The 21,435-nt window shown below is 46.1% G+C and overlaps 1 protein-coding gene across 8 annotated transcripts in view; it reads right to left on the reverse strand.

The window, feature by feature from the left end:
- The window catches only part of ERI3 (ERI1 exoribonuclease family member 3), a 122,556-nt gene extending 101,212 nt beyond the window's left edge, over window positions 1-21,344 (reverse strand). For 4 of the 8 annotated variants that reach the window (XM_019751159.2, XM_019751156.2, XM_019751157.2 and 1 more), the window contains exons 1-3: window positions 20,956-21,317; window positions 18,904-18,979; window positions 8,035-8,312 (exon numbers count right to left, since the gene is read on the reverse strand). In XM_019751159.2, coding sequence (XP_019606718.1) covers window positions 8,035-8,312; window positions 18,904-18,979; window positions 20,956-21,090 — 489 coding nt within the window. In that variant the 5' untranslated portion in view covers window positions 21,091-21,317. The other 4 variants (XM_019751163.2, XM_074334604.1, XM_019751164.2 and 1 more) reach the window with 4 other exon arrangements.
- Between the last annotated feature and the right edge of the window lie 91 nt (window positions 21,345-21,435).

The raw sequence follows: 21,435 nt of genomic DNA on the forward strand, positions 1-21,435 counted from the left end.
TCTACTTCACACTGAAAGCTTCCCTATTGCCTGTCTTGCCCTCCAGAGTCTACTTAACTCCTTTCTGAGTCTCCTAACACCTAACAGGGCTTTGTCTGTGGCAGCACTCAGTACACACAAACCCTTCTCTGCTTTACCCGGCCTGCTCCCCTTCTGCTGCAGACCTGCCAGCCTGGGGGCTTGTGTCAATCTGGGAACACTCTTATTTCAGGGTTTTAGACAATGACTCAATTTTCACAGCTAGAGCTCAAAACTCATCACATAAATGTATGACTGTGGGGGGCTTTTTAAGTATTGTGAACACCCAGGAAAAGAGAAAAAAATAATCATCTGAGTGACATCTTAATCAAAATGATGCAGGATCCTTTTTCCCAACAAGACACAGAGATGGAGAAAGCATCTCCTAACATCAGTTTCCTCATGTCAAACAACTGAGATCAGTCTAACAAAGTAAGAAAAGTAATCAATATTGGGGAGAGAAAAAACAAGACAGGCTGGGAGCAGGGGAAAATGAAGCCGTGGGCTTACCCTAACCAACTCCTTTGGATTTCACTTCCCCACTTCCCCCTTCCCAACCTACAGGCTTTCTCTCTATGGCGATGTACCTGTCGCTGCTGCTCTGGGGCGAGCTCAAGCCCCATCCCCACGCCTTCCAGTCATCTCTGCTGTAGCAAGTCTTCTCTTGTTACCCTGGCCTCCAGTCTTCATTACTCCTTCCTCCCCTACAGTTTACCTGTTTGCAGGGCACGAAGCTCCCTGGTCTATGGAAGGCGGGTCTTCTCAAGGGATGCAGAGCAGATCCAGATCCCAACTGCCGGCCTTTTGGGGGTGGGGTGGGGAGTCATGTCATTCCCCAGCCCCTGCCTCTCTCTAGAGCCCTCAGCAGCCCAACTCAGTGCTACCTTCAATGGCAGCTGAGGTATCTGCTTAGCCCTCCTGGACGATGCCTCACGGCCTCAGCTCACATATTTCTACGCTGACCCTCACCCTTTTTGCCCGCACTTTATTGACTAAAATTGTCTTCAACTCTTCTAGTCTTCATACCCTCATCCACAGCATCCCAGGAAGCCCGTCTAGCTTGGATGGAAGGAACAGCATATAACTGATACAGATAAACCTACAGACCAAACGGTGAAATACCTGCAGGTTTAAAGTATTCTTCCTCCCTCTCCCTCATCTGCAGTGTTCCCACAAACAATCCCGCAATCCAGGCCAGTTTTCTCAGACTTAGGTCAGTTCTGCCTGGCTAACTCCGTCAGCACCTTCTTTCATCCCTGCTACAACAGTCTGACAAGCCTCAGGCCTACTTGGCCCTCTCTGGTCCCCTAACTTTCTTACCAGGAAGCCTAGGAGACACCTCCCCCACATTGCAGGGTTATCAATCCCCTCCTCTGTGCCCCAGTGTACCGAGTACTTACTTACCTATGTGACGACATTTATCAGACTGCTAAACAGTGTCTACCCTCCTCAACTATGAGCTACTTGAGGGTAGGGGCCATTTCCTACTTGTCTTTATATCCCCAGCATCTAACGCAGAGCTTGAAGTTGCTATCCAAAGAGTAAAAAGAGGCCTTTTCATTGCCTCTAAGGTGGTTACAATGAGGTCCTCCCCATTCCTTTGCTGACTTGGTTGGTTTTGTCATGTCCAACAAAAACCTGAAAAGGCAGCTAAGTGTCACTGTTAGTTTATAGTCCCTGATTTCATTCACCATTTATCAATGGCCCTATTCTTTAGAGCTCTACCCCACTACCAACCTTAGCACAGTGTCTAACAATCTGCATTCCAACAGCTGGCTCAGCCCTGGGGAAGCCACCAGGATAATAAGAGGCTGAGGGCGGGAGGCGGGGGATGCTTCCTGGTTTGCACTAAATTATGTGGGGATTTTGTTACCAGTGACCCAGTGCTCCCCAAGGAAAGTTCGTGGTCCCACCGCCAGGCAACTCCACTGCCTAACTACACACCACGGCAGCTTAAAGGTATAAACCCTGGGAAAGGTTGAGAAGCAGTTTGAATAGAGCAAATAAACCCACTTCAATCATGTAACACCACCATGCATCAGTACTCCACTCAAGATGTATATTTTGCTTCTATATTGCTGTGTCTGCTCCAAATAAAGAAGTGCCCGTCGGCTTTCACGTGAAGTCACAACAGGGCCAAGACCTGGACACAGCAAATGCTTGTTCCCATTGGCAGAGGAGTAGTGAGGAGCCACAGTGCGAGTCAGGGGGGGCCCATCCCTACGAGGGACCACCAGGAAAGGGCAGCCTGTGGAGGAGGGGGGCTGTGGGAGGGGAGGAGGCAGCCCCTCATTTATGGAGGCAGACACAAGAAGACAAAAGGGCCTCGTGGGCTGCCCCATTCCCACCACTGTCACTGGCCACCGAGAGAGGAATTCATTTATAGTGACCCTGGAAGAAGAGATGTGTTAAAGCAAAGATATAACTAAAAAGAAAGGCAATAATTGGTCTGATGGGCAGGAGACAAATTATTCCAGGAGTCGAGAGCCTGTGCAAGAACACTTAAGGCTCACACAGTCGTCATAACTCAGTCCCCTCAAGCATTTTGTGCTCTGCTTATGGTGTTAACTTTAATGTCTTAACATATAACACCATCCGCACTAACACAAAATACTACACACGCCAGATGAAGCTGAGTTATAGTTGCTATGGGAAGCGTAACTTTGAATTTCCTGATTTGGGTGCATTTAATCTCAACCATAATGTTACATTAACGTCGGTTTTGCATTTCATTTCCCAGTTTAGAAGAATAGCGTCAGTGCCTTTGCCTGTCCGTACAGCAAGAAAGTGCAGGCTGACTAGGGCCACAGGCGGACAGACCACAACCCATCCACTGGCCTTTTCTGCTAAAAAGCCAGGCCCAACCCCTCCCACTTTGAAAAGCTGTGACCAGGACAAGAGAATGGGGAGGGAAGGATGGGTTCTATTTCTAGGGATGTGCCTTTTTCTAGGGAACTTGGAGTGCGCAGGACCCAAGAGCAGAGAGAAAGAGAGGAGGGAAGCTAAATACAGAGCAAGAGCAAGAGCAATATGTGTGTACTGGGTGGAGGGGCGGGGGGGCGGGGGGGGTGGCAGAATCCTGCCTTTTAGCCTTGAATGGAGGAGAAGGAAATCAATATAGTTTCACATTTGTAGGGATCTTAACCAATTTCCTATAAAGTTTTCCAAAATATCTCTCACAAAAGACCAAGAATGATGCGCCAGATTTAAATCATACTGAAAGTCTCTAAATGCCTCTTTTCTCATATTATTCCTTCTCACGTCACCATCAAATCTCCTCCACTCCCTCCCAAAATAACCCAGCATCTGGACAATTTTCTATAAAAAAGAAACTCCTTTACTCATAGTTCTAACTCAAAATGCAGATTGAGTCTCTTTAAGGTTTCCTTCAAAAAAAGAAAAAAAAAAAAAAGCCCCTGTGGACAAAGACCAAACATTGGAAAAACCCCACCACCAAAGGTCATCTTTCTCCAAAGTTATAGGCACTTGAATACAGACGAGAAGGACAACAGCTAGCAAGCAGGGCTGCTACAGAGCAGTGAGAAAGACTACCCCAGAGCCTGATGGATGGCCAGAGGGAACTCGGGGAGGGAGGGCAGGCAGCAACCGGGCCATCCGCTCCCCAGAGGAGAACTGGGCTGCCCCCTCCCCAGCCGTCAGGACAGCTGAGGTTACTTTCTCCTCCCCACATGCCGTAGCCTATACCTCATTTTCCTCACTTACATTTGCTTTGGTCTTTTCTGAACACTGAGGTGGTGAGAGAACTTGCCCCCAGGTTAAAGATGCACAATTAAAGATCCCACCAAAGCTTTCAGGCTGTGCTCCCTAGGCCTTAGGGTCACAACCACCCTCATTCGATGCACAGCCGCACCAAAATGAGCAACACGAACCTCTGCTAGCAGGACAAAGGAGCTACGGTTCTCCCAAACCGGATAAAAACCTACTTCCATATCGGGAAACAATTTCTGAAGCAAGAAAGGAATTGTATTCCTGAATTTAGAGTCTAAAGCATTTTAAAACACCTAAATTAACATTTAAGTGAAAAATGTTTTCAAATGAAAAATAGTTTCATATTCAACCAATATCTATTATGTTAATCTGAATCAAAACACATAAAACACAATGAGTACAAAAACCAGAAAGTGAAATCCTATTACTGACAAACCGACCACTCTGGTTTTACCTAGCTGAACAAAGTACAAAAATAAAAAGCAAAAATGGTGACATGTAGAAAATGCCACACGTTTTACCACATTTATAACGAATACTGCTACTCACTCAAGTACAAAGGAGCTTACACCTGTTAGTTTTTCCTAGTGGCATTCCTTTAGGATAGTCCCAATAAGGTGACTCAGGGACTTCTGAAAACCAGAGACAGATGAGAGAAATGAACCCTATGCCAAGCCTCCCGATAGGCCCTGGCCCAAAACTACTACACAGCTGAGGGGTTGTGTAGGAGGCAGAAACTATACACACTCCCATAAGAATCAGAAGTGTACTATGCAGAGGCCTCAAGTACTGAAAGCTCCTGGGAGCCAGGGAGGAAGGGAGCGGGGATGGTTGGGATTCACAGTCCCAAGCCCGTCCCAGGAGGCAGCCAGACCTTGCCCACAAAGTCTCTCTGTCACGTGGACACTGTCAAGCCATTCAGAGAGCACTACCGTGTTTCCCTGAAAATAAGACCTAACTGGAAAATAAGCCCTAGCAAGATTTTTCAGGATGACATCCCTTGAACATAAGCCCTAATGCGTCTTTTGGAGCAAAAATTAATATAAGACTCAGTCTTATTTTCGGGGAAACATGGTAGGAAAGGCTGATCGAACTGGCACATCACATTCTAGCCCTTTTAATATCTCTTCTAGAAGTTCATTCTCATCCCAAATCTCAGTATTTCCTGCTTCCATTTCAATTCTTTTCTTTTGTTGTCCTTATTAAAATGAAGAGCAAGTTACTATCATACTCCTTGGAACAATTATTTCCCACAAAATGAATTTATTTAGTCTGGACTAGAAATCAGTCACTAAAATCATATTCAATTTCTTTTCTTCCCAAGTCTTATTTTTGTGCCTCTAATGATTTTTGTTCCTCTTATCCCAAGCTTTTCCAATTTCTCTACTGCCCTTGTTGACAAGAAGACCAAACTCGCACAGAACCTGACCTATGATGACCTCAGGGGAAGGCTGCTGTCTTATCTGGGACTGACAACTCCTCCAATCCATCTTTCAAATTTTCTCTGAATCCTATCAGGATGTTGCTACCTGCAAACTTTAGGGAAGATTTCTTTTCAGAAGAGAAGGGGGCTTTAAGCTGCCACTAACAATAAGTCTCAAGTCTCTCCTGAGCTGCCCATCCCTTTCCCGAGACTGGTCCAATGGGTAATCTAGCAGAGCTGCCTGGCCCCAAACTCACCTTCCTACCTGTTGATCACAGCATTGTAGAGGCTTAATGAAGTAGAGATGCATTACATTTATCACTTGCCCTAGATCCACTCAAATCCATCACTATGTCACAGCAAGAAGTTAGATTGATCTGACGGATTTGCTCTTCTTCACAAACCCATGTAAGTTATTACTCAGTACCCTATGCTCTTCTAGCTGTTTGCTGATTGATTATCTGACGATCAGGTCAAGTATCTTCTCTGGAATCACAGTAAACTAACAGGTCTATAATTTCCAAGATCATTCGTATTTCCCTTTTAAAGATAAGCAAGACAGCAAATGCTTCTTCCTGAGTTCTCTAAAGCAACAGCTAATGCTTTGCTAATAATGAACCAGGGCAGCCAATTCCTTAAGTGCCCTTGGAATCCCATCATCAGGGTTCATTGATTCTGGAGCTAATCTTTAATCAGGCACAGATCCTGGAAAACCGTATGAAGCCCGACCTCAGCCTAGGTCTGAAAGGCCTTGATGCCCAAGTCTGGGAAGGGAGTTGGTGAGACAAGTGATTTAAATCTGTACTACATTATGTCTTCAGCACTGTAATAAATAAATAAAAAGAACAAAAAATAAAAAGAACGACGCCCTTAAAAAACAGATGGAAGGTGATACTGACAGACCAAATTGAGACACGAATCAGGCTTCACCTTTAGCAGCATTGGCAGGACTCTCTGTAGGACAAGAGAACAGAGCTACACAATTATCTGAGCTTATAATTTAACTGAAAAGTTCAGACACAAACATACATAGGCTTGAGTAGAAAGCAGGAAATGCCGTAAGGGAGGTGCCAAGCAATCCTGGGGGTTCAGAAGAGGGATGAATCATATGCAAGAGGGGTGGGTTAGATTTTAGACTCAGGTCCCACAAGGGCCTACTTGGCGATGAAGCCTGCATCAGTAAGGGAAATAATATGGTGTATTAGGGTATGGATCCCTGCTTCCCAGCCTGAGACCATCTATGTAACCAAAATTCCCACACACCACCCAGGTACATCCACCAGAATCTCCACTAGGTTGGGGAGGCAGAGAAGACTCTACAGCACGGGCTGAGAAAGTAAGTGTGGCTCAGGTGGCTCCCAAGCCACATTCCCTTTCATCCAAAGTTCTTTCCCTCAGGGCATTCTCCTCACTCTGCTCCTGTCATCCCAAGCCTCAGTGGGCCTGATTCCAATGCAGACCACTACTTTAAGGGAGAATAAGAAAGAGGAGAGGAGAAAGGTAAAGGTAAAGGGGTTGTGGTATCTGCTTTATGGAAAACAATCTATTATGCTAAAGAAAGCACACCTTCCTGAAAAAAAAAAAAAATCAACCATGAGAAAATGAACCCAGCTCGTCTCCGAATAGACCCCATTCCTCCCTGTCTCCCAAGTGCCTAATGGCACCATCCTCTCCCCCCCCCCCCCACTATTTCAAGACCAACTTATCTATGTTTCCCAAAATTCCACACCTGATAACCCAGGCCCAGAGGGAAGAGTTACAGTCCTAGAGAAGGGCATACCCAAAGCCCCCACATTACAACAACTGCCATATCAGCCGTCATTCCCCCAAAGCAAACACCAAACACCCCGAGATCACCTAGCACAGGTGTCTCTCTACCGCTAATCCAAGCTTCCTATAGCACTACCTTAAAAGATCTCTGAACACAGTGGTGACTAAAAAAAAAAAAAGAAAGAAAGAAAACAAGCAAAGAAATGTTCCTGTCCAAAAGACCAACAATGGTACTTGTTCATGTTACCTAATGTTGTTTAACAAATCATCGCAAAACTTAGTGGCTTAAAACACCAATAATCATTTCTTCTCTCTCACTATTTCTGTAAGCCAGGAATTCAGGAGAGGCTCAGCTGGCCAGTGTGGCTCAGGGTCTCTCCTGAGGTTGCAGTCAGATGTCCACTGTGACTGGAGTTATCTGAAGGCTTGACTGGGGCTGGTGGATTCACTTCCAAGACAGCGCTGGCAAGAAACATCCCTGGCAAGTTGGTACTGGCTTTTAGCTCAGAGCCTCAGTTCCTGTACACAGGCGTCTCTCCACAGGGCTGCTTCAGTGTCCTCATAGCACGGTGGCTGGCTTCCCCAGAACAAGTGATCCAAAAGAGCAAGCAGACTGCAGTGCTTTCAGAAGTCACACAGTGTCTGCTTCACTACGTTCTACTGGTTATACAAGGCTAGCTCTGATTCAGTGTGGGAGGGCAACTACCACGGGTATAAACATCAGGAAACAAGGATTGCTGGGGCCAACCTGGAGGCTGACCTCCACAGTATTCCTTCAAAGAACATGCAGCAGGAGAAGGAGAAGGAAGGAGGGAAGGGAAAGGAAAGAGGAAGAATGGGACAGAAGGAAATATTTTGATTCCCAAAGGCTGAGGCTAGAGAAAAACAACGTCCCCAGTTCTCTCCAGAGGCTTCTCAGGTCTACCTCACCCCAGCAGGCCTGAACCAAGTCCTGCTTCGTAGGCAGAAGCTCCAGGGGAACAGCTAAAAGCCAGGAAGACATGAGAAAGTTCCGCTGGGTCCCAGAAAGCAAGACTATCCTCCCTCCCTCCTTGCTCACCCCACCATTTCTGAAACAATGATGCAACAGTTACCTGAGGATGAATCTGTGGCTTGTCGCACGTGGCCTCAAAGTCCAGCACTAAAAAGTAGTGATACCTCTGGGGAGGGAAGGACACCATTGCCGCCATGGAAGCGCCAAAGCCGTGGGCCGCCAGCTTTCTGGTGGATGTGGAGCAGAACTCCGGAACAGCACCAGGAGAAAACAAGTGGGAGCCCAGCACTTTTCTTGCTCTTGAAAGTAAATATGAAGAAAATCGAGCTGCTCCAGTCTGTAAAGGTGCTAGCATTGAACATCCAGAAGCATCTAAAACTTAGGGGAGGAAAGTTAAAAAAAAAAAAAAAAAAAAAAAGAACAGAGAGCCTGGGTTACTCCCCTCCCACGGTGGCCCTGCTCCATCTAGGCTTCAGGGATCATCACACAACATGACCACTCACTCCCCAGCTGTTTCTGGGCCCCTGTTCCAAATCAAAGTATTCAGTGCTGAAGTTCAAGACCCTAACACTGGTCCCTGCAGCACGATGACAATTCGGAGTCTCCCAGAGCATTCTCAAAACAACATGTAGCACTGACCTTCATCTTTAAATGGAACTCTAAAAGTTCAAAAGGTAGAAAAATCCTGTCCTCACTGCTCAGATGGAACACTTAACATGAAAGCTAAGGTTCCCAAAGTAACATGAGGTGAGCCGGTTACACAATCAGCCCTAGGAGCTACGTAGACTCAGACCGCGGAAAATGCCCAAGACTCTCTCCTCAGCTCCATGACGAGCCCTTTGCCCCCAGCTTTCCTGTTTGTATCTTGACATCTCCACACACCCTTCTTCCTTCTTCACCGTGAAAGCGCACAAGGCCCATCACAGGGGAGCTTGCTCATGATATTCTGCTGATTCCCCAGCCCCCAGACCGGTAGGTGGCACCTTGGGAGAATGAGCAGTGCCTGCAAAGCACAGCTGGCGACAGCCTTAGGCGTCGTCCCCATTTGCTGCCTTCAGACTCACTCTCCACGAGAGGCCTTGAAGGACTGCAGGACTTTTTTAAATAGGGAAGAAAAAGAGAAAACCCAGATGTGGCAGTAATGGGAGCATTGCTAAAGGTCTAGTAAAGTTTTCAGAGTGAACATGTGCAAAAAAAATCCAAATGACTTTTCAAGTTTTCCCTTTAAATTTGCAGAATGTCTGCTCCTTGGAGGGCTAAATAAAAAATCAAAGCCTCAGTTCTACTCACAAATAACTTAAGCTTCCTTAAAAACACACTCACATACACAGAACAAAGCAGAAATTTTGTTTTCCCCCCTTTTATACCAATACTCAAAGTCCTTCAAGTTTACTTCAAATAAGAAATCTCACTGCTCAATACAGAAATGGCCAGAGTTTATGCTTCTGAAGCCCCATTCCTAAAGAGCCAAAAGCTTGCCTCTGAAAGGCTGCAAATCGGCACGCGCTCCCTCACGTAGGGTGGCAGGGGGGAGCAGTCTGTGAGGTCCAGAGCACACTCAAGGGCATTGAGGTCACTACTACTTGAGTGGACTCGGACAACACCAAGTGTCACTTCTGGCTGTCCCCTGACTCACTGAATGAGCGGCAATGACTTGCCTGCATAGGATGTACGCTCGTGTGGGTTCTCAGTTTCTCTATCCCTTTAGTGAGAGTCCATGTGGATGCAGTGGAACTAAGACTAAAAAGTATTTTAAATTCTTCATGGATCTTGCATCAGCACAGTGCTTGTTTTCACCATAGCTCCACAGCCTCTCCAAAAATGTGGCCCAAATTCCTCAGGCTTGGGTAGACAAAAACTGGCTTGGGTTTCACTAGGGTATCCCTTGGAAAGGCAAACAGGCCAGTAGGCCCTTGAAAGCCGGAATCCAAAATAAGTCCTCCTATCACCCACTCCCAAACAGCATTAACGGCCTTGCTGAGATGGGAGACCCCACTGCTCAGAGTACGTCTTCTAGTGTGGATCCAAAGTCCCTCAGGGCCCTCGGACGCTTCTCTAATCCCTCAGTCAGGCGATGCATGAGGACTTCTGAAAGGCTTATTTAATATTCTCCAATGTGTACATGTAGTACATAAAGTGTATATATAGTCAACCGGACCCCATCTTCCGAATGGCAATTAACAGGCAATTAAGCGTCCTGATTAAGGAGGGCTTCCAGGTTTGAATCCTAGCTTGACCACTTATTTGCCAGGCACCATGGGCAAGCTCTGTTACTCCATTCCTCACCTATAAAATGACAATAATAGTAGCTCCTAATCCTTTAGCGCAAATGAAATCAGAGGACACACGTGAAGCACTAAGATCAGTGTCTGGCACATAAGGGCTCAATAAATATTATCTTACCATTATTATTACTACTACCGGCCTATTGGGCTATGCCCACCTGGTCAAACCTGGATCCCCATGGGCCTATAAATCCAATTAATGCATAAGACAACCTCAGAGAGTAACGCCAATGTCTCCTGCATCCCTAGAATGGTCTAGACCTCTCATGTAGCATACTATACATGCCCCATCCCCTCCCAAGGACAACATATTGATGGCCAGAGGTACTCTTACCTACAAGCCTTGCTTTCTCACCTGATTTCACCCAGATCAAAAAACTTCTCTTGGAGGAAGTCTTGAGAGCAGACATTAGGAGACCAGGCCCCCACTTGTCAGCAGTCACTGGGTTCTGTACTTCCCTCACTTCCAAATACTAAGTTCAACTCAAGACAAGAAAAAGAGGGCACCTCTTCCTCTTCCCTTCCTAAAAAAATTCTCTAAAGCCATTAGTTGTGGCAGAGGAAGGTAGGTGTCAACACCATTTGGGGGGGGGCGGGGGTGCAGAAAGGGCTTGGGGTTAGTATCAGAGCCTAAGTAGGTGAGAAGGGCATCCGTACAGAGGCAGGAAGGTGTGATGTAGTGTGTCAGAGCCCATGTCGGTTGTGGAGGGCATCCACGGGGGAGGGGTAGAGGAATGTGACGTGGGGAGTCACTGGCAGGGTAAAAACGGCACCCAAGAAGGGGAAAGGGCAGTGGCAACAATGGGAGATTAGTTACATACAGAGGGATTAATCAAAGAAGGGTAATGATATTAACGGATTATCATGCACTGAATAAAAAGGAACCCATGAGTCCATACAGATATTAATTAATTAATTAATTAAAGTTTGATAAGGGATATTCACATAGTTTGAAAGTGTCTCCCCACAGAACGCTTCTTACTGCAGGGAGTAAGTTTACACTGGGGAGGTCTGGCAGACAATGCCTTCATCAAGTGAGCAAAATGAACATCATCAACAATGGAATAAATCAAAACCATGCACCATACGATAGGATGCAATGAGAACAAAACATCATTTCTGTGATATTCTTGTCAAAGATGCATAAGCTAAATCTAATCATGAGAAAGTATCAGACAAACCCTAATTGAGGGACAGTCTACACAATAACCAGCCTGTCATCTTCAAAAGTATCAAGGTCATGAAGATCAAGGTACAGTTATTAAGGTAAGTCTAGAGGAGGTTAAAGAACTTTGACAACTAAACGGAATGCATGATTCTGAACTGGATCATTTTGCTACAAAGAACATCACTGGGACAACTGGCAAAACTTGAATGGGGTTTGAGGATTAGATCAATGTTAATTTCCTGGTTTTGACAGTTGCATTGTGGTTTTGACAGTAGGTAGGAAAATGTGGTTGCATGTAGGAAGTACATGCAAAGTATTCAGGGTGAAGAGGCATTAGGTTGGCAACTTAACTCTCGAATCGTTCAGGAAAAAATTCTTTCTACCGTACTTCCAACTTTTATGTCAATTTGGTCTATTTCAAACTTTTTAAAAGTTATTTTTTTAATACATAAAGAAACCAAAAAGGCAGTATATGAGGGTGCGATCTCCTCATACTGCCCACAGAGGGAGGCTGCATGCTCTCCTCTCGCAAGAAGGCCAGCAAAAGCCAGCCCTCAAAGCATGGAGTCTGTATCCTAAGAGACCCCACTCAATGTCTCCTTACTGGGCACTCCTGCCACCACTAGAGCCTTCTCAGGAAACATCCCTGCCCTCCCTACAGTGGCACTCCACCTGCCCTTGTTCCCTCTGGCTTCTTGGGGATTTCTCTTTTCTATGGTTGTCTTTAGACTTTTGCCACAAGTTTGCAGAATATAAGTAAGTCTAGAACTTGTAGCGTCAGCTGGGACTTGAAGTGTCTAGTTGGGGGGCAAAACCCCAAAGGAATGAACATCACAGATATGATGCTGTGTATTTCTGTACACGATCTCCCATCGGAGACCAAGATGATAAGCATCTACTCTCAGATACCCTTTTCCTCCTCCTAGCAAATTCATGGTATAAGTAGCTTATGGCAAGGAGGAAAATGGGTGATTCTCTCCTCGAAATGAAGTGACCAACCCCCCAGTGGGGCAGGGGAGGGGTAAACAGGGACTGTCACTGGGCCAGCCCGATCTGGAGAAACAGGCCTGCGCCACAGCCCCTGGAGGATGGGCTCTGTGCAGAGTATTTACACAACAGACACCAATGGCTCCTCTGCAGCCATTACTGTCGGGCAGGTAAATAACGCATGTGCCAAAACACACATTTAATGAGGGAAATAATATGCCTTTATAAAAAGCCTCAATCTGTATTTACCTGAGAGACTAGAGAAGCACCAAATCACCAGATTAGTGGAACCACAGAGGAGTCATTCTGGTGTCTTGGGTAAATAGACATTTTATAGCCTTCCATTACTGGAGGGGGGGGCGAGGGTGAAGGGAGGGGGCCATCCTTTAATATCCACATACACAGGTCTGGGGAGCCTGGGGGATGGAAAAGAAGAGAAGCCCATCATGAAATATGGGGTCTACTCCCACCCCATCTCCCCAACCACATAACTTGGAATCTCAGGGTGGGGGTGGGGTATGGGTTTGTAACATCCGTGGGTTCAAGCCATTCCATTAAAAGCCAGCCTGGGAAGCAGGGGATATCAGAGAAACTCCCAGGCCCCAGAGGCAGGTTCTGAGTCCGGCTGACTGACAGCACCTGAGTCAGCCGCAGCGGCCCCAGTTCCCACTCCTGGGGCAAGTCTCTGGCCCAATCTGACCTGTGGTGCAAGTGCCCGAGCACCGGAGTCACAGAGGCAGCAACAAATACAACAACACCTGTCTGGAGCACACTGGCTCACAAGCTCTACCTCAGGCAGCTGAAAATAGCCTGGGGAAATGTAAATAAAACACATGCCACCAATAGGCATAACCTTCAATCTAACGAATGCACCCTTACTGCCAGTGCACTTTCTATGCAAATCAGACTATCTGAGGAGAAAGAAAACCTGAGGTGCCACAGTCCAGCCAGCCAGTGACAATGAGCCCCAGAAAGAGAAAGGACTGTGTAAGGTTCACAGAGCAAGTCGGAGTCAGACTAGAACCCAGGACTCCCAGCTCCCAGTTCAGGGCCTCAGGACGCTGCCCCAACACACGGAGCAGGCCTCACCTCCCGTCCAGGCTTCTGTGCATCTCACAGTGGAGGCCAGGGCCTGAGAGCAAGGTCTAGTCTGCTGAAGGGTAGGGGTCGAGACAACAAAGTTTGACATGCCCAGGAACCTCTACGCAACTTCCTGATGGCCCCCAAGTGGAATGGAAGCAGGAACTCTAACTCCGGGTCCTCACCTCAACAATACATTCTCCTCTCTACAACGTGTCACTCCCTTGGCCTGTAGCTACAGCTGCTTCTGCTGCAAGGCAGGGCTAGGGAAAGCTCACCAACATCAGAAGCAGCCGCTAGTCTCAAACTATCAGCAGAGCTAAGGTCACCAGACATTCAGGAACACCAAATTCTGGCGGCAACATCTCAGGCCGCAGGAGCTCACTGTCCCCCTGCCTGTCTCAGCAGGTCAAGGCAGCACACAAAAAGAAGTGACAGTGACTTGCCTGCACTTTGCTATCCCATCAGCCACACCCAGCAGCTTGGGCAAACTCCATCGTGGGGCCAAAGCTGGGAAACATCTCTTTGCAAAGTCCTGCAAATCTGTTTGACTGCATCGTATGCGAGATCGGGCAAAGGCTTGTTTTCTAACACACTATGAGTAGGATAAGAATGGAGGGAGGGCAGGATATGGTATTCTCATCCCTTTAAGCACCTCCCATACTCTTAGATAGCATCTGACCCCAGAGGAGAGGCACCCAGAACCTCCTAAAGCCCGTTTCCGAGATGGAGAACTGGTATAGAAACAAGGAGTCAAGTAGCTGGTTATTAAAATGCTGGTTTTAGCCAACCCTAGGTTCAAATCCTGACTCCACCACATATTCTTTGTCATAATAGCTGTAATACGTATTTCTTAGGGGTTCAATTCAATCACACAGTGTATATAAACTGCTTTGCACAATAATAATGCTCAGTAAAAGGAAGCTATCGCTGTGAATACATGATAAAGAGGAACCGAAAACACCATTTTCCAAAAATCTACTATAAGCCAGGCGCTACAGTGATGTACATATTTCATCTCATTTAATCCTCCCAACTATCAAGCAAAATGAGTAACAGTATTCCCATTTTACATATGACAAAACTAAGGCTCAGAGGCACCGGCTCTCTGGGGCCCTGTTCTCCTCTCCCATGTTTGAGGGACCACATTTCCCTACTGGACTGATACCCCCACGAGCCATAAGGCTAACAATGCATATCAACTTCAGTTTTTCTTTTGAGGTAAGGTGTGACCTTAAAAGTAACTCAACCACAAGCAATAACTAAGTTTGTTCAAATCATCCAAATTTGTTTTCATGATAATTTGTATTTTAGAGAAAAACAAATTGCAGCCCTGGGTACAAAAAGCAGAAACAGGAAGGGGTACCTTGGATTAAAACAACTGCAGCACAAGGAACTCAAAGCCTCTCCTCAAACACAATTCCAGAGGAGCAAATCCTCCCATCTCACAGTGGCGAGACTGGCAGGAGGCAGGGTGACAACCAGCTCTTGCTCAGCTCCCCAAAACGTGGTGTTTCCTTTTACAAATCTGTGCCTTGGCAAATGCCCCTCCTTCTCTTTTGGAATTTTCACCAAATTATTGTTCCTCCTTCAAAATCCAGCTCAAATCTGCCCCTTTTAGGAGCTTTCTCTGATACCCCATCATAAAGTTAATTGCTTACGTGGGACCCAGTGACATAGTTTATCCCGATTTCCTAACTTGTATCTCACTATATTTTAAGATTTTAGTTATCTGTTTCTCCTCTTACCAGTAATTTTCAGGGAGAAGGTGAGAAGAATGAAAGATAGCAGGTATAGCTATGTGTAAGTGCACATGTGTTTAAAAATCATATTTGACATAATTTCTCTGACTTGTTTTTTGTCAGATCCTTTAGTGCATTTTAAAATTTCAAGTAGCATTAAAGAAAACCATAAGATTAGTTTTTTCAGTTTTTGTTTTGTTTTGTTTTTTAAATCTAAACAGTGTCTGAGCTTAAAAATCTAAGAAACACTGAGCTAGACATAGATCCGTAAGAGCAAGGACCATGTTTTATTCATGTCTATATTCCCAGCTCCCAGCACAGGGCCAGTCACAAAGTATGAGCCAATGTTTGCTGAATGAATATGCCCAAAGCCATGATGTCAACTGCTCTGGAATCTGAACATGCTGGAGCAGAGCAGGACCTGAGCACCAAGCAAAGCTTCTCTTTTCTTTTCTTTCCGTTTTTCTTTTCTTCCTCCGTCTCTCTGTCTCTCTTTTCTTTCTTTCTCTTTCCTTCTTCCTAGCCCACTGCATTGGGTCCTCCCAGTTAGAGAGAAAAAGAGAGAGAAACACTGCCTTGGTGCCAGAATACTATTAAAAGGATTAATTTAGGGACCAGTGTTTGGACTGTCACATCCAATCACTACCCAGAGATCTACAGCTTCCCAAATCAAGCTCATGCAAAGAGGAATCAATTGCAAGGACACAGAGGGTCTGAACAGGCATACTAATGGCCTCCTGAGGTGCCAGCGGCCAGCTCTGACACTCCCATAAATTATCCGCCTTTTGATTTTACCTGTAGCTGTGGGGCACAAGGCACAATTTTGAGCATATCAAAGCAATCTCTCGTAACCCAAGGCTCCCCCAAGAATGTCCCCAAAGGAGGACGGGCTAAAAACAATGACCCAAAGGGAACCTGCTTCCCAACAGGCCTGTTCCTAGCAGCCATCAATTAAAACCCAACAGGACCAAGTGGATAAAGTGGGGCCCAAATCAAGCCTAGCAGATCTGGACAAGGCATGCATCAGACTGCAGTTCTGCAGTGACTACACATCTCTCACTCAAAGGAAGAGAAATCACAGCAATAAACTAGCACAATTTCATCTGGAGGCAGATCTGCACTAACTCTGACGATACCTTACAACATGACCTCAGGCGCACACTTACCCTTCCTGGGCCTCAGTTTCCTCAATGGGTAGCAGGGACAACAACGCTGACCATCTGACCCACTTCTCAGAGTGGTGGTGAAAAGTAATAAAAAGACATTTGAGAGGCACTTTAAAGATGTGGGGCCACAAGGGTGGCAACACTAATAAATGACCCCAACAGACTGGGAGAAATGATTGGTCACATTTTAGTCAATTTCTTTCGGGTAGCTGCTAACTCAGTTCGCTTTACTGATGGTGTTGGAGCTAAGGTCCACCCTGAAGAAAGTTCTGGGGTTCTGAGTGGGACTCCTGCTATCTGCAAACTGTCCATGATGAAGAGCCGTGCCTTGCTTTAGTTGTAACTCCTTCCTGTCTGCTGACTGACTCCAGCAGGGGCTATGTTTCTATCAGATGGCCATAGTCACAGTGGTGAGGACCCAAAACCTGCTAAGCCAGATGCCAACTCACCCAATTGCTGGCTTTTTGAAAAAGTATTAATTGTGTAAAATACTATCAGTAACAAAAGTTAAAGACGCTGTGCTAAGAGCTTTACATCCATTATCTCATTAAATCCTTTAACCAACCCTATTAAGTTCCATTATCTCCATTTTATAGATAGAAAAGCTAAACTCAGAGAGGTAAGTCACTTGCCCAAAGTCACATAACACTGTCATCAGAAACCCACAGGCTTCCCTCTGGCAATGCAAGTACACTGGGGCTTGTAGAAGGAAGACAATTTATGGGACACTCCACTTTATTTGGTCCCTGTGCCTGACATATATTAGTACCATCATACCTGAAAAAGATACATTCCCCAAACCAAAAAAAGGTCATCGGTTTGCCATATGCAAGGAAAGGAAAGACTGAGCAGGACATACACAGAACGAGGACAATTCCTGGAAAGCTTAGGAAAATTGGTCCTCCTCTGTGTGTATAGTTCAAGAAGTTCAAAGCAACTGACATTAAACTATGAGCCTGAAGACCAAGAGCCCTGCCAGAGCTCTATTTATTCCCTACTTCTTTAAATAGAAGAGTTCCCAGAGCATTTTCATTCACTTCACACCAACGTTTCTTCCTACATCTTTTCTAGTCTGTGAAACAGGAGCTGCCAACAAATTCTTTGGTAGACAACTCTTAAGCTCCAGTAGAAGGCCTGGAAATTAGTAAAGAGAACCAGTATATACATATATGCAAAGATTCAGTTATCCTCAATTTTTAAGTGTGGAAATACTGCCTCAAAAGGGAAAATAAAAAATGCTATCCATGTAACTGCCACAGACTCCTTATTGGTCTCTCTACCTCCAGTATTGTCTCCTTCAATCCAGTCTTAACACTGAAAGCGGAGCAAACTTTATCTAAAACACAAATTATCACTCCACTGCTTAAAACCTTTTAATGGCTTCTTACTGCTCTTATAATAGTCTGATCCAGGGGTGGGCAAACTATGGTCCATGGGCCAAATCCAGCTGCCACCTGTTTTCATAAAGCTGACTGGAACACAGCTGTGCTCATTCATTTTTGTATTATGGCTGCTTTCATGCTGTAATAGCAGAGTTGAGTAGAGTTGAATAGTTGTGACAGAGAACCGCCAAGCCTAAATATTTACTGGTCCTTTACAGAAAACGTTTGCTGACCTAGTCTAACTTTTTTCCCACCACCTAACCCTAAGAACTTATAAGGCCCTGGCCTCTGCTTACCTTTCCTGCTTCATTTCCCATATTTTCCTAACCACAGAGTACTGTTTCAACCACACTGTACTTCAGTTTCTCAAATTCAACAAAGCCCTGACCTTCACATTTGGTCCCTCATGTTCTCATCTAATTCTCGATGAGGAGGTTACTTCCTCTGAGAAGCCTTCCCTGAGCCCGCCCGTCTGGGTAAGGGACCCTTCTGAGTACTCCCACAGCACCTATACTTACCTTATTATAGCACTCTCAGAGTGTACTGTAATTGCTTCTTTACCGTCTGCCCAAGAATTTGTAAGGTCTTTGGAGTCGGGGACAGTAGCTATCTTATTCACCACAATTCCAGGACCTAGTCAAGTGCCTAGCCCTTAGTTATTCAACAAAGAGCCTCTGAGATCCTGGCTATCAATCATCAGAGTCCACCTTTCTAGCCAGCCCCGAACCTTGTAAAATGGAGATCGGCTGGGATTAACCATCCATCCAAAGGTGACCCACAACCCAAATTAAACCAAGATCCCAAAAGCCTTGGTCAAATGTATTATCAAAAGCCAAATAATGTGTTCCTTCCTACTATCTAAAGATGTGTATTTCTCAGGATCAAGAACTATTCCAGCTCTATTCCACCTTTCGGAACCTAAAGCAGGTGTTCAGGCAAACCCACAAAGAAAACATGACAGAACTTGAAAGTCTAGGTATCCTACCTCCAACTCTGACTCTTTATAGACTGGGTAAGTTTCAGTAGTCTTTGAGCACATGCCATCTTATCAGAAAAATCTACAGAAAAATACAATCTGCACCAGGCCCCACCCCACACCCTCCAAGCCCGAATACTCATAAGGAAGAAGTCAAACTTGACCATGCAACAGGATTCTCACCTCTCCTTACTTCAAAGACACCAAGGCTGGTAGCTGGGGATGCTGAAGGTTCTGTGAGAGCTGGAAAGCCCCAATGCTGTGGATAAATACACATCTCTGCAACAAGTCTATTTCAGTACAAAGGATCAAACCCCCAGGGGGCTGCTGTTTGAAACAATTTAAGGACCACACTATACTTCAAACTCCTAAACTCAAACTACTTTGGGATAACAGCTATCTATGTGGAAGGACAGTGCCCATACAGAGATTTCAGAAGCTACTAGTACTGCATATTTTTGGAATGATGCATTTCATGTTCTCTAGTAGCATACTTTTCTTCCTAAGGAAACTTATCTCCTAGAAACACTAAACATTCACAACATCTAAGCTTGGACTGAGAAAGATGGCCATGAAGTGGTGGCTTTCTGGATAATTCAGGAATCCTAGTCTAGTCAGAGGGGACACTGACAAGGCTCACAACATTCAGAACTCAGGAACTGAGACCGGGATTGGAGGAGGGGTTGGTTGCCACAAACCTGTAAGCCATATTGCAAACGGCCACAGAGACCAAGAAACACTTGTAGGATACTTCCAGGTCTGTCTCAAGTTCTAAGAAAGTCAAGGTAACCAAGTGCCAAGTCAAATCATCAATGAACACCTATTAATCACCTAATTCAGATCCTCCAAAAGACTAGAAGATGCAGAGGTGCCCTTCTAAGCTTTGCACAAAGAAACACCTAGGTTTGGAAGCAATCTATTCCTGTCTACCACTCTACACATTCAAAACTTTATTCTACTCAGATCCTGTGGGAGAATGCCACTCACCACCTTACCCTACCCAAAAGAAAACACTTTTCAAAATGTAAGGGAATAAAAGCACTTTTATTTGGAAATTTCAAGTTGGAAGGAGAGCTCTCAGCCAATCTCTATGACCTAGCTAGCTGATTATTTACAGTATCTTAGGGCAGGAATTGTTAATGAGCTTTTAATTTGGAGTGCTTAAGTTGCCAAAGTGCTATGAGCTCCAGTGAAGCACCACAGAATCCATAAAAGAAACCTTATCAATCACTTCCCGGCAGCTCCCTTCCCCCACCCCCATCTCTTTGATGAAAGGCAGCCAAGTGGGTTTCTAACCAAGATCACACACACATTAGTGGAGTCACACTCCAAGTCCCTGTTTATAAATTGACTTTTAAATGGTAGGGGATTCAGGTATAATATACTTAAGCTGCAGGCATGAACCCACTAAAACAAGGCATGCTGTGTATGATAAAGTCAGAATAAAGCAGAATTTGATGAAGCCAATTTCTGGTAGAAACTCTACAATCAAAAATCATTCAGCCAATCACAACCTACTATAGTACAAATAGTGTACAGTCTTTAGCCAATGGGATTCGTATTTTTTTGCCCTTCAGCCAGGAGACTGATAACATGTCTGACAAGAGCTAATGTCCTGGAAGTAGCCAGAGACCTATACTAGACACAACGATAGGCACTATCAGTTTGGAAAATCCAGCCCTAAGGACAGAATCCAAACCCCCAATGAGGGGCCACAGTCAGCATCTTCCAAGTCAACAAGAAGCAGTTATATTTTACAAGAACTCGCCGTCAAGCCCTAATCCAACTGCATGGAAAGAAAGCACCTGTTGCTGCGCCATTTGCAGGAAAAGCAACCAGAATACTAGCCCGGTTAGGCCCCTTATTCACTCCTTCCATCATCACTACTACCACCGCTACTAACCTTGTGTGTATGTGTGGGTGTTGGGGAGAGGGAAAGAGGATGTTCTATCCTTCTATCTCCTTGCTGGATTTCGATATATTCTTTCTGGTCAAACCTCTCTTCCTCTTCCCTGGTAATCCCATGTAATAAATCAGTACCCTTAAGCACTTCACCCAGCCTGTCTTGCAAAGCCCTGCCTGTTCCCTCTCTGCCTGAACGTTATTCAGTAGATCATGCATCCAGGGTGAGCACATGAGCTAGCACCCCAGGCTGCACAAACTGTGCGCGCCGCGACCCTCACCCCGCATGCATCAACCAGGGCCCTATTTGGGGGCCTTCTCCGCATCACCCACCCCGGGGTGTTGCCCCCAACTCGGGCCCATCCAAGTCCAGGGGAGAGTAAGGGGAGGGGCAGGGGGCCAGGAGACCAGCCCTCCTTCCCAGGGCCGCCCCCGCCCCCCATCAGCAGCGGGAGAGGCTGTCGCCATGGCAACGCCCCCTCCTTGGGGCCAGCGCGGCAGGCTCCCTCCAGGTGCAGGCCCCGACGTCTCCCTCGGCCTCAGCAGGCGCTCAGGGCAGTTTACGGCGGCGGGCGCGGCCCGCGCCGACTGCGGTGCTGGCCAGGCAGAGGCAGGGCCAGCTCCGCCCGCTCCCCACCGCCCGTTCCCGGCCGCCTCAACAGCGGCAGCCAGCACCACGAGTCCACAACACACCGACTCACCTCCGCGCACTCTGACCCCGGCCGACGCAGCAGACGGGCGGAAGCGGTGGCCAACCACCGAGCCCGCTACCAGCTCCTTCAACCAATAGGCTGCAGGAGGGCGGGGCTTCTT

This window comes from Rhinolophus sinicus, linkage group LG06 (genome assembly GCF_036562045.2).
Source record: "Rhinolophus sinicus isolate RSC01 linkage group LG06, ASM3656204v1, whole genome shotgun sequence".
In the NCBI taxonomy this organism is placed as follows: Eukaryota; Metazoa; Chordata; class Mammalia; order Chiroptera; family Rhinolophidae; genus Rhinolophus; species Rhinolophus sinicus.